Source organism: Oenanthe melanoleuca, chromosome 15 (genome assembly GCF_029582105.1).
Source record: "Oenanthe melanoleuca isolate GR-GAL-2019-014 chromosome 15, OMel1.0, whole genome shotgun sequence".
NCBI lineage: Eukaryota > Metazoa > Chordata > Aves > Passeriformes > Muscicapidae > Oenanthe > Oenanthe melanoleuca.
This window is the reverse complement of record NC_079349.1, coordinates 11772977-11783769: the sequence shown is the minus strand read 5'-3', so window position 1 is coordinate 11783769 and position 10793 is coordinate 11772977. Positions and strand designations below refer to the sequence as shown.

Here is a 10793-nt window from a genome sequence, read left to right as displayed (position 1 = left end):
TCCTTTGTGGACATTGGCTTTTCACACACGAGCGGGGCAGGACATCAGCCCGCTCGCCGCCGTGCCCTGACGCGCACTGAGGGAACCCGGAAGTGACGCACGGGTTTTGCCTCCCCCCGAGCCAATGGTAGCGCGGGGTGCCCCTCACGTGACATCAACCCTCGCCGTTGGCTCCTAACGGCTGCTGCGCGCGCCGAGCTGCGCATGCGCAGTGCGGCCACAGCGGCGGTTCTGAGGGGGTTCTGTGGGACGAGCCTCCCTCGCTCCGTCTGCCCGGTACGGCTGGCCCTGAGCCCGCGGGAGCGGTGCGGGGCCACCGGGGCTGCCCCAGGGTCACAGCCCCCCCGCCCAGGTACACACGACACGAGCCGCGGGGTGAAGGTTTATTTATTACCGGGTGAGCCAAGCTGTGCAGGAGCCCCAGCCAGGTCTAGGCCGCCCCGTGCCAGGTGCCGGCCGAGCCCTCTCTAGTGCCCCATGGAGGGGACAAATGCCTGGGGACAGAGGGTGCTGCACTTCCCAGCACAAGGCAGCGCTGCCCAAGCACGCAGAGATGGATTTTCTCCACCCGCCCAGGGCTGCTGCTCGCCCTGCTGCCAAAGAAAGCGCCCAAAGCTCCAGTCCCCCGTCTCAGAGCCAGGTGAAGGCAGGTGCCAGGGAGCAGTAGTAGGTGCCGTTGTCGTCCTGGCAGGCAGAGGCGATGGTGAGGATGCAGGCGTTGCTGGCCAGGTCTTTGGTGGCCGAGAAGCGGTCGGGAGTCCTGGCAGCCTTGTGCTTGTCTCGCTCGGAGTTGTAATAGAGCAGGTAGCTGAGGGAGCGGCCCGGGCGCTGCCGGTACCAGGAGATGCCGAAGTGGCTGATGTTGTACGGGGGGCTCAGGGTGCACGGCAGCCGAGCGCTCTGCCCGGGCAGCACGGACACGGACTGGGGCTGGGTCAGCACGGGCTGAGCCCTGGAAGCTGCACGCACCAAGAGGGCAGTCAGTGATGGAGCCACGTCCCCCATCCCCTTAGCCCCAAAATGTCCCTCAGCTCCCTTGAGGCAACACCATTACCCAACCGCCATCCTGCTCATCGCATCACACAGCCCAGAGCAGAACACCCAACTCAAACCAACCCCCTTGGACAGCCCAGGCCTGCCCACCACCCTGCAGTGCCCCAGGCAGAGCTTACCTGTGCCCAGCATCCCCACCAGGAGCAGGAGTGTGAAGCCCAGGGCCATGGCAGGAGGCAGAGGGAAGGAGGCTGTTTCAGAGGCTCTGGGGTGCTGCACAAACCCTGGGTGCTGTGCCTCAGCACTGGTGGAGTGTATGTAAATGACACAGGGGGCTCAGGGACTCAGCTCCCCAGGGCTGCTCACTCTGCTGCAGCTGGGCTTCAGGGACAGGCTGGGAGCCACCCACCTTCACCCCAGCCCATTTCCTTCAGCTGCACCAACACAGCCACAGCCCATCCCACCAACCCATACCCTGGGCACTGGGGTGGCATCACTGATCATCTCTCTTTGCTGATGGGAGGAGCAGAGAGGTTTCCCAGGCATGCAGGAGGCCAGGAGCCTGAGCCACACCATGCCAACACTGGGGGCCACCAAGAAGAACAGAAGATGGCAGGCAGCTGTCCTGTCACAGAAGCAACATCAGGAAAGGTGGTGCTCCCTTTGTGCAGCTCCATCACTGGGACAGGAATGCCTTGGCAGGGTCTCAGCACAGCTTGCAGCAGCCATGGAGCAGCGTCCAGGGGCAGCCGTGGTGGTGGCTGCTGAGGTGTGTCCCCCGGGCAGGGCAGAGGTGGCTGCTGAGGTGTGTCCCCCGGGCAGGGCAGAGGTGGCTGCTGAGGTGTGTCCCCAGGGCAGGGCAGGGGTGGCTGCTGAGGTGTGTCCCCAGGGCAGGGCAGGGGTGGCTGCTGAGGTGTGTCCCCCGGGCAGGGCAGAGGTGGCTGCTGAGGTGTGTCCCCAGGGCAGGGCAGAGGTGGCTGCAGCACAGCTGCTGCGGAAGGACAGAAGCCGTTACAGCCACCAGCTCAGTGGGCATGAAGCCACTCCTGCCTGTGACACCTGGGACACTGTGTCACACGGCCACAGGCTGTCCTCAGCACTGAGGGCAGCAGGCTCCTCTCATGTGCCTCCTGCTCAGCCCTGCCAGTGCCACCTCATCACCATGGAGGGACAGCCACTCCCTCCCCTCTGCAGCACCCACAGAGGCCCCAAGCCAAAGATGTTTGCAAGTTTGGCCCTGCAGGTATCAGTAGCTTGTGTTTCATGCAGCCAGGCCCCTGAGCTCTTGGAGGTATGAGCACACTGCAGGTGCAGCTCCAGCTGTTGTCCACCAGCACTCCCAAAATTCTGCAAAGTGGTGGCAAGATGAACATGAGCCTGCCTTGTCCCAGGCTCTGAGCAGGGGGAGAAGATGTGGCACCACCACAGCCCAGATGAGCTGCAGGAGAAATGAGGGGGGGAATGGAGCAGGAAATACCACGAGACTACAAAAAGTCTGAAATTCAGAGCACCTGAGACCACACGGAGCAGGCTGTTGTTTAGCTCAGCCCTTGCTCTCCCTCCCTTCTCTCCCCCTGCAGGAGGCTCGAGAATCTGCAGGGGCCATTCACTGTTGCTGGGCGATCTGGCTATTGAAACCACAGCGTCAGTGGGAAATCAGCCTGCGTGTCCTGGGCTCTCCAGCAGCTCCCAACACTGCCTGCAGGAAGGGACCCAGCCCCACAGCCCTGCCCAGGACACAGCAGCACCATGTTTGCCACAGTGAGATTCGGAGGTAGGTGGGGAAAACCTCAGCTCTTGGCCAGCCTGGGCCACCCCCACAAGGGGCAGGGAGGGACACAGCACCTGGTGAACAGCAATGCCCAGTGCTTAGGGAACAGGAGAGCTCTGCTGTGCCCTCACCTGCTTTCAAAAAGGGAGATCTATTACCCTCACACTGCCAATCATGGAGGAAAACCACTCCAGCAGAGCTGAGTTAATCACATGGAGGTGAGGATGAGTTCCCAGCCTGGCAGTTCTGGGAAATCACTGGAGGGGGCCCTGCTTATCTAGACACAGCCAGAAGAGTCATGGCACAAGTGCCAGCTGCTAGCAGAGCTCCTCTGTTCTGGGCTGTGTGGGAAGGGTTCCCTGGCTCAAATCCTGGCTCTGTTTCAGAGAGCAGGTATTTGTGAGAAGGACTGAGCAGCCCCTATCCTGACCTCACCCAGCTGGCTGAAAGCCTTGGCCTGACCCCAGACACACACAGTTCCTAAGCCTTTGCTCCCTCTGCTATTTGAATTGGATCCCTAACTCTGACTACTGACGTGTGTCAGCCCTGGGGGATTTCTCAATTGTCACAAACTCGGTCAGAGTTCATGGCCAAAATATCCCCGGGTGACTCAGCCACAATCTCCTGCTCTTTCCCCTTGTGACTGGGACCAGCAAGGACCAGGGCTCACTGCTTTTTCCTATTCATGCTTGTTGAAACAAAGTTGAAGGACAGAGACGCTTCATCAATCAGAACCATTTTCTCCAAATCACAGCACTCATCTTCTCCCCTTGGCCTGGGGCACTCTCAGCACCCACTACCAGCAGCCATGGCTGTAATGCAGCTGCTCAAAGCCCTGCTGATGCCCCGTGGGGATCCTGCCTTTGCTGGCCACAGTGGGCACCTCTCAGCCACCTGCTGTGCCTCCTGCCATGCCCATGTGGTCCCTTGGTTTGGGGTGACCCCACTCCTATCTCAGGTCTCATTCCCTGTCTGCAGCCGACTGCCAAATCATGGTGAACCTGCTCTGCTGTGTCCAGACCCTCACGGGCCACCTGAAGTGGAAGTGTCAGTGCAAGCCTGAAGGTATGAGTGCTCTGGGCTCTGGTCACCAAGGGACTGCCACTCACCCACAGGGGGTAACAAATGGGACACCTGGGAGTCACAGAGGAGCCCAAAACACAGGGAAAGGGACAGCAAACCTCCCACTCCTCAGATCTCAACAGATTCTGGTCAAACTCTAACCTGACAAGGAAAATCCCTCTAAACCCCACAGGCTCATGTTGGCCACACAGGGGCACCCTGGGCTTCCTTTATCACATCTCTCCCTCTAGACTGCATCGATCTTGTGGATGAAAAGGGCACCCTGATGAACCTGAGCAAAGTGGAAAATCCTGCGTCTGAATATGCCAGTAAATACCTGCAGGGAAGGCAGCGCTACATCCTCATCAGAGTTGTCCGTGAGTTCCTTGTCCAGACAGCACAGCTCAGCCTCTGGGCCAGGACAGGTCTGCTCTGGGGAGGGAGGGCTGGAGAGGTTGGAGCTCTGAAGAGCTGGAGCTGAGCCTTTGTTTGTCCAAGGGCTGCTCCAGGGTAGAAGGAACTCTTCCTGGGCAGAACCACCTGCCCCAGTTACAAGCCTTCAGTTCACAACCAGGAGAGAGACTAATCAATTTCTCCCATTATGCTGGCAGGAGAAAACTCTGAAAACAGCTCCTATGAATCTTTGCTAGAGGACCTGGGGAAACACTACCCTGACCTACCAGGTAAGAGCTAGGCACCCACCTCACCTCCACAGAGGAGTCAGGGGTGTGGGCATGACTCCTGTTCCCACCTCAGGCCTCTCCTCTGATCCCCCTGTGCTCCTTCAGGGCTCTCAGGGCTGTGGGCAGCAAGTGAGTTTGGGTACCAAGGGAGGGGCAAGCAGGACTGCTGTGCAGGACCCCTCCCAGTTAAGAGGGACACCCCAAACCAGGCAGAGGCCTACCCAGCTTGTCCCCTTGGCAAAGAGGGTCAAACAGGGAGGGAAGGACGTCAGGAGAAATTGGGAAACCCTCAAGTGTCTCTCCCAGGCTGTAGTCTCCCAGGTTGGCAGTGCCTTGCTCAGCACGTAATGGGCAAGTGACCAACACAGCAGAAAACACAACTCTGGAAGGGCTTGGTCACTCCACAGATCAGCTGGAGCAGCTTTCAGGAAGGATCCAACAGACAAACCAGAGGAGGAAGAGCTCCTTGTCGACTGCTCAGCCCCAAGCCAACAACCAAGCCAAGAGCAGGGCCACCTTACACAGCAAGAGGGGCTTGGAATCCAAGAACACCCCGAAATAAGGAACACACCCATTACCAGTCACACAGCAGCACAGCCTCCACCAGGACCCAAACACCTGCCCAGGTATTTATTCCCAGCACAGCAAGAGTCCCCTGCTACTGAGCCCGCTTCCTGGGATCCCCTGCCCCTCCCAGAGCTGCACCCTGACAAACCCAGCATCCTCCTGCTTCAAGGGCTCTCAGTTCCCATGGCATGGCCTGCACTCCCCAGGGATAAGAACCTGCACCTCCTTCCCACCCCCCTGCACTGTCACTGGACAGGTCTGCTTCCCACAGTTCCCTGCAGGGACTGCCCACTGCAGCCACCAGGAAAAGCTGCTCTAGAGACAGTCAGCCCCCACAGCTGCAGAAACAGCATTTTGCCAAGATGGCTCAAAGGCAGATCACACCTGCTGCAGGTGCTGCTGCTGGTTCTGCTTAACAGCTTGTCCACCCAGAGCAACTCACCAACAGTCTAATACCCTTATTTCTTAAAGAGAGTTAAATAACTTTGGAGTGGTTCCTCCCTGCTCACGCAGCAAAGATCAGCACATGGAGCACTTGGGCTTTCAATCCCTGGCATTTACTTTTTCCCTTGGCTGTCTCTCAAGAGAACATAAGATACCCCTGATAAGGCCAGGCACAGCTCAGGACATCTCTACCAAGAATTTGAAACTGTGACATTTAGAAGGGGCAGAACTTTGAACACCAGCCTCCACTATCTGCTACCAGCATCTGCTGCCAGGATTTACCATCCAGACTTTGATTTCCTCATAGATCCTAGCAAGAGGGTGAAAACTTGTCCTTCATTCAACAGACAAGACATCAAAAGGTGAAAGGACTCATTCTGCCACGAAAAATGCATCAGTTAAACACTTTAAAAACGTCCTGGTTTCAACTGCTGTGCCACAAAAACTCCAGCTGAATCCCCAGAATTCCCTTTTACACCCATGTGACGAACAAGGTGTCCTTGTCCTTTTGGAGGCCAGTCCATGGGCAGCAATCACGAGGCTGTGCTGCCAAGGTGACTGCAAGAGGAAAGCAGCTCCAAACTTCAGCTGATGCCAGTGACCTTGAGAGCATTGCATAACCTGCTAATCCTTTAAGTGAGATCAGTCAACTGTCTCCAAGTCCCACAGCCAGACAGGTCACACTCTCTTAGCTCTGAGGTCAGGACAGGTATTCAGGAAGAAGATATCTATAGAAGACTAATCTGTCACTGAAAATGCTGTGGGACACGTTTGGCTTACCTCTCTGCAGCTTCTCCTCTGCCTGGAGGGCAGCCAGTGTCTGGATCTCCTTCTGCCAAGTCATGCAGGCACAATCCTTGCTAGCTGCACCCCCTGCTTCCAGGAAATAAACACTTGTGCCTTGTTCTTTGTCTTATGCTAACATTTTGGTAGCTTAATTTTAGCTTGAGAATTAAATAAAGAACATGCACAAGTGATAGGTCCAAATAAATTCTTTTATTTCTCTGTAATAAATACAGCACTATCTGAATACTGAAGACCCTTAGGTCCAATCATTCCTTTCCTTCCCTACTAGTTCAGAAGTGAATTACCACTAGAATACTCCTGTCTGGTCAGTCTGCTCCCTCCAGCTCACTCCCTGTCTGTCCTTCCACTCCCTGTGGCTAGCAGGGCTCTACACCATGATCCTCTTCCCTACGAGGGGGCAAATTCTTCACAGGAGAGAAGAAACACCTACAGGGAAGAAGCAGAAGTTCAGCATTAGGTATATATTCCAGCAGCTACAGTTAAAAGCTCTTTCTCCCCCAAGACAACCAGATAATGACCTAATTATTGACAACAGCTTGCACCAAAGGCAGCAGGAATTAGAGAACCAAGCAGGGAGAGCAGCAGGCTTGCTAGGGCAGCAAGAGTGGGCCCTCTAAGGTACCTACAGCCTCCCAACCTTCACAGAGACACGGTCAGAATAATTTCCCCTTCCCTTTCCAGCTGCCTTCTCTTCAGGACACCGGAAAGACACAACTGCTTCCCACTCAAAGCTCTAAAGGGCACTATATCCCAAAATATCGCTCCTGCAACCTTCAAAGCCTGCGCAGCCCGCAGGGTCAGGGCTCGCTCACCATTGCTGTACTTGCACTGCTTCAGAGCCTCGTTGAAGCCCTCGCACAGGGTCAGGTCTCTCTGGTTGGTAGCGCATTCCAGGAACTGCTTCATCTCATAGTGGCAGGGTCCGTACGGGGACTGCTGCAGCACGGGCCGGGGCTCCTGCGGCCACGGGCGCGGTCAGGGCGGCCCGGGGGCAGCGGCGCCACCCCGTCCGTCCGTCCCTTCCTCCCTCCCTCGGCCCCGCTCCCCCGCCCAAGGGCGGCCCAAGGGCACAGCCCGGCCCCGCTCGCACCTGCGCGGGCGCCGCCGCCTTGGCCGGCTCGGAGGAGCCGCCGCTGAAGGCGCCGGTGATGGCGCTGCCCACGACGTGTCCCACGGCGGAACCCACGGCCACGCCGGCCGCCGTGCTCGCCATCTGCGCCATCAGCCCGGGCTGCGCCGGCTGCGCCATGGGCGCCGGGGCCGCGGGGGCCGGGCTGCGGAGAGAAGGGAGTCATGAGGGGGCGGCACAGGCAGGGCGGCGTGCCCCGCTGTGCCCGCCGAGCCCAGCCCGGCCCCGGTACCTGGCGGGCGCCGGTGCCGCGGCGGGCCGGGACACGCTCCTGCCGCCGCGCGCCATCGCTGTCTGCGCGCCCCGCCCCGCGCCCCGCCTTAAACCGGCCCGCGCCGCCACGTGACGCAGCGCGCACGCGCACACGGGCGGCCGGAGCCGGGCCCCGCCCCGCTGGGGGAGGAGCGGCTCCCGCGGGGCGCATGCGCAGAAAGCGCTGGGGGTGTCCGCGCACCGCCCGCCCGCGCCCGGCAGAGGGTGCGCGAGGCCCGTGAGGGACCGGGAGCGGGAAGCGATCACCGAGGCACCGAAACACCCAAACAATCACCGAAACACCGAAACAATCACCGAGCCCAGGCCGCCAGGGCCCCGTGTCCCCCGCTGCCGTCCCCACACAGTTTCTGGGCAACCCCAGCCGGTGACTGCAGCGCTGCCCTGGGCTGCACAACCTTTCAGTGAGGAAAGTGTCCCTAATGTCCAATCTAAACGTTCCCTGGCACAGCTTGGGGCTGTCTCCTTTAGTGCTGACCCTTGATATCTGCGAGAACAGAAGGATCCCCCCGGCCCCGCGCTCCGCTCCGGGCGCTGCCGGGACAGGCAATGGGCATGGGGACAGAGCTGGGAGAGATGGCATGGGGACAGAGCTGGGAGATGGTGACATGGGGACAGAGCTGGGAGAGATGGCATGGGGACAGAGCAGGGAGAGATGGCATGGGGACAGAGCTGGGAGATGGTGACATGGGGACAGAGCTGGGAGAGATGGCATGGGGACAGAGCTGGGAGAGATGGCATGGGGACAGAGCTGGGAGATGGTGACATGGGGACAGAGCTGGGAGATGGTGACATGGCATGGGGACAGAGCAGGGAGATGGTGACATGGGGACAGAGCTGGGAGAGATGGCATGGGGACAGAGCTGGGAGATGGTGACATGGGGACAGAGCTGGGAGAGATGGTGACATGGGGACAGAGCAGGGAGAGATGGCATGGGGACAGAGCAGGGAGATGGTGACATGGGGACAGAGCTGGGAGAGATGGCATGGGGACAGAGCTGGGAGATGGTGACATGGGGACAGAGCTGGGAGAGATGGCATGGGGACAGAGCTGGGAGATGGTGACATGGGGACAGAGCAGGGAGACATGGCATGGGGACAGAGCTGGGAGAGATGGCATGGGGACAGAGCAGGGAGAGATGGCATGGGGACAGAGCAGGGAGAGATGGCATGGGGACAGAGCTGGGAGATGGTGACATGGGGACAGAGCTGGGAGAGATGGCATGGGGACAGAGCTGGGAGATGGTGACATGGGGACAGAGCAGGGAGACATGGCATGGGGACAGAGCTGGGAGAGATGGCATGGGGACAGAGCAGGGAGAGATGGCATGGGGACAGAGCAGGGAGATGATGGCATGGGGACAGAGCTGGGAGATGGTGACATGGGGACAGAGCAGGGAGATGATGGCATGGGGACAGAGCTGGGAGATGGTGACATGGGGACAGAGCTGGGAGAGATGACATGGGGACAGAGCTGGGAGATGGTGACATGGGGACAGAGCTGGGAGAGATGGCATGGGGACAGAGCTGGGAGATGGTGACATGGGGACAGAGCTGGGAGAGATGGCATGGGGACAGAGCTGGGAGATGGTGACATGGGGACAGAGCTGGGAGAGATGGCATGGGGACAGAGCTGGGAGAGATGGCATGGGGACAGAGCAGGGAGATGGTGACATGGGGACAGAGCTGGGAGATGATGGCATGGGGACAGAGCTGGGAGATGGTGACATGGGGACAGAGCAGGGAGGGGTGGCATGGGGACAGAGCTGGGAGATGGCATGGGGACAGAGCTGGGGACAGAGCTGGGAGATGGTGACATGGGGACAGAGCAGGGAGGGGTGGCATGGGGACAGAGCTGGGAGATGGTGACATGGGGACAGAGCAGGGAGGGGATGGCATGGGGACAGAGCCCAGAACGGTGCAGCCTCTCTGCAATGCTCTGAACGTGCTGCTGCCAGGTGTGGGGCAGGCCAGGAGAGCAGGAAGGGGCTTGTTGGAATGGGCAATGAACCCAGCCTCTGTTGGAGGGCTGGATAATGAGGGGCTGGCAGAGGGAAGATGAGCACGCCGCAATTGGGGCAGGGAAGGGAGGCTGCCAGGGAGGAGGGAAGGGAGGAATGATGTGGTCTAAGCCACTGACCAGCACAACAATTTTTGCAGCAACCCTCTGGATACAAACCAGGAGATCAAGGAACACTTTGCAAGGCGTGGACATTGTTGGGCAGTAGGAATCTGTGAAAAGAAGATGATGAGCCCTCAAATCATGAAGAGACAGGCTGGACGACGCCAGTTTTACCTCCAAACCAATTTCCTGACAATCATCTCTTCCCTGGCACCTCCAGCAGTCTCCAGGGCCTCTGTGGGTCCGTGTCTCCTCACTGTCTCCTTGGAATGGACCTTGTTGCCAACTCCATCTTTGGATGTTCCTTATGCCAGATGTAGAGAAAGAAATTTCCAAAACTGAGAAGGATCCAGTAAATGTCTAGGAAAAAAATATATCCCAGCTATGTCATGTCTGTAGGGCTGCATTCACACATTCAGCAAGTTATGAAAAGCAGCTCTTTGGGCTGGTTCATTGACTGGCAGGAATTAGAGAGCTAAGTCACTGCAGGGCTGGCAATTAGCTGCTGTGGAAGTGTTTTTGTAGGGTCAAATTTCCAGCACGAGGGGAAGAGAAAAGCTTGTGTAAAGCAAGCTGCCCCTCCTTGCAGGAGCCGGGCGGGCAGGGGGAGCTCAGCTCCCGCCCTCCTGAGGAAAGAAAAGCATTGTTCCTCAAAAAAACACCGCTGTGAGGGGCAACAGCCCCAGATCCTTCCTCCACAGTGCCGGGGGGCTCTCCTGCCCCGGGAGCTGTGCAGTGCTGCTTCCAGCTGGAGCAGCAGCGTTTTACATCCAGCGTTTCCCTGCCTGTCTTTTCGCAGTGGCAGAGAGGAGCAGCTGGAGGAGCAGAGGAATGTGACTGGAAAGCCCCTGCTCAGCAGCACCTGCTCTTTTTCCTTTTCCCAGGTGTGCCTCCTGGAGAAGCGTGGCTCCCTTCCTTGAAGGGAAGAAGTGTAGCCTCCCGAGG

General features: G+C 58.7%; 3 protein-coding genes across 5 annotated transcripts; 1 reads left to right on the top strand and 2 right to left on the bottom strand.

The window, feature by feature from the left end:
- Positions 1 to 71: 71 nt before the first annotated feature.
- Positions 72 to 2581, bottom strand: VPREB3 (V-set pre-B cell surrogate light chain 3). The gene is made up of 2 exons (XM_056504416.1): positions 1173 to 2581; positions 72 to 959 (listed from the first exon to the last, which is right to left on the bottom strand). Exons 1-2 carry the CDS (start codon positions 1219 to 1221, stop codon positions 631 to 633), a joined length of 378 nt encoding a protein of 125 aa, XP_056360391.1. The 5' UTR covers positions 1222 to 2581; the 3' UTR covers positions 72 to 630.
- On the top strand, positions 177 to 6557 carry C15H22orf15 (chromosome 15 C22orf15 homolog). 2 transcript variants are annotated; one of them, XM_056504412.1, is made up of 6 exons: positions 177 to 352; positions 2574 to 2767; positions 3743 to 3829; positions 4078 to 4203; positions 4438 to 4509; positions 4917 to 6557. In XM_056504412.1, the coding sequence occupies exons 2-6, from the start codon at positions 2743 to 2745 to the stop codon at positions 5069 to 5071; spliced, it is 465 nt and encodes a 154-aa protein (XP_056360387.1). In that variant the 5' UTR covers positions 177 to 352; positions 2574 to 2742; the 3' UTR covers positions 5072 to 6557. The 2 variants fall into 2 exon arrangements, with proteins under 2 accessions (XP_056360387.1, XP_056360388.1); XM_056504413.1 differs by having other exon boundaries at positions 211 to 397.
- Positions 6498 to 7791, bottom strand: CHCHD10 (coiled-coil-helix-coiled-coil-helix domain containing 10). 2 transcript variants are annotated; one of them, XM_056504414.1, is made up of 4 exons: positions 7689 to 7791; positions 7418 to 7601; positions 7140 to 7284; positions 6498 to 6753 (listed from the first exon to the last, which is right to left on the bottom strand). In XM_056504414.1, exons 1-4 carry the CDS (start codon positions 7742 to 7744, stop codon positions 6734 to 6736), a joined length of 405 nt encoding a protein of 134 aa, XP_056360389.1. In that variant the 5' UTR covers positions 7745 to 7791; the 3' UTR covers positions 6498 to 6733. The 2 variants fall into 2 exon arrangements, with proteins under 2 accessions (XP_056360389.1, XP_056360390.1); XM_056504415.1 differs by having other exon boundaries at positions 7140 to 7281.
- Between the last annotated feature and the right edge of the window lie 3002 nt (positions 7792 to 10793).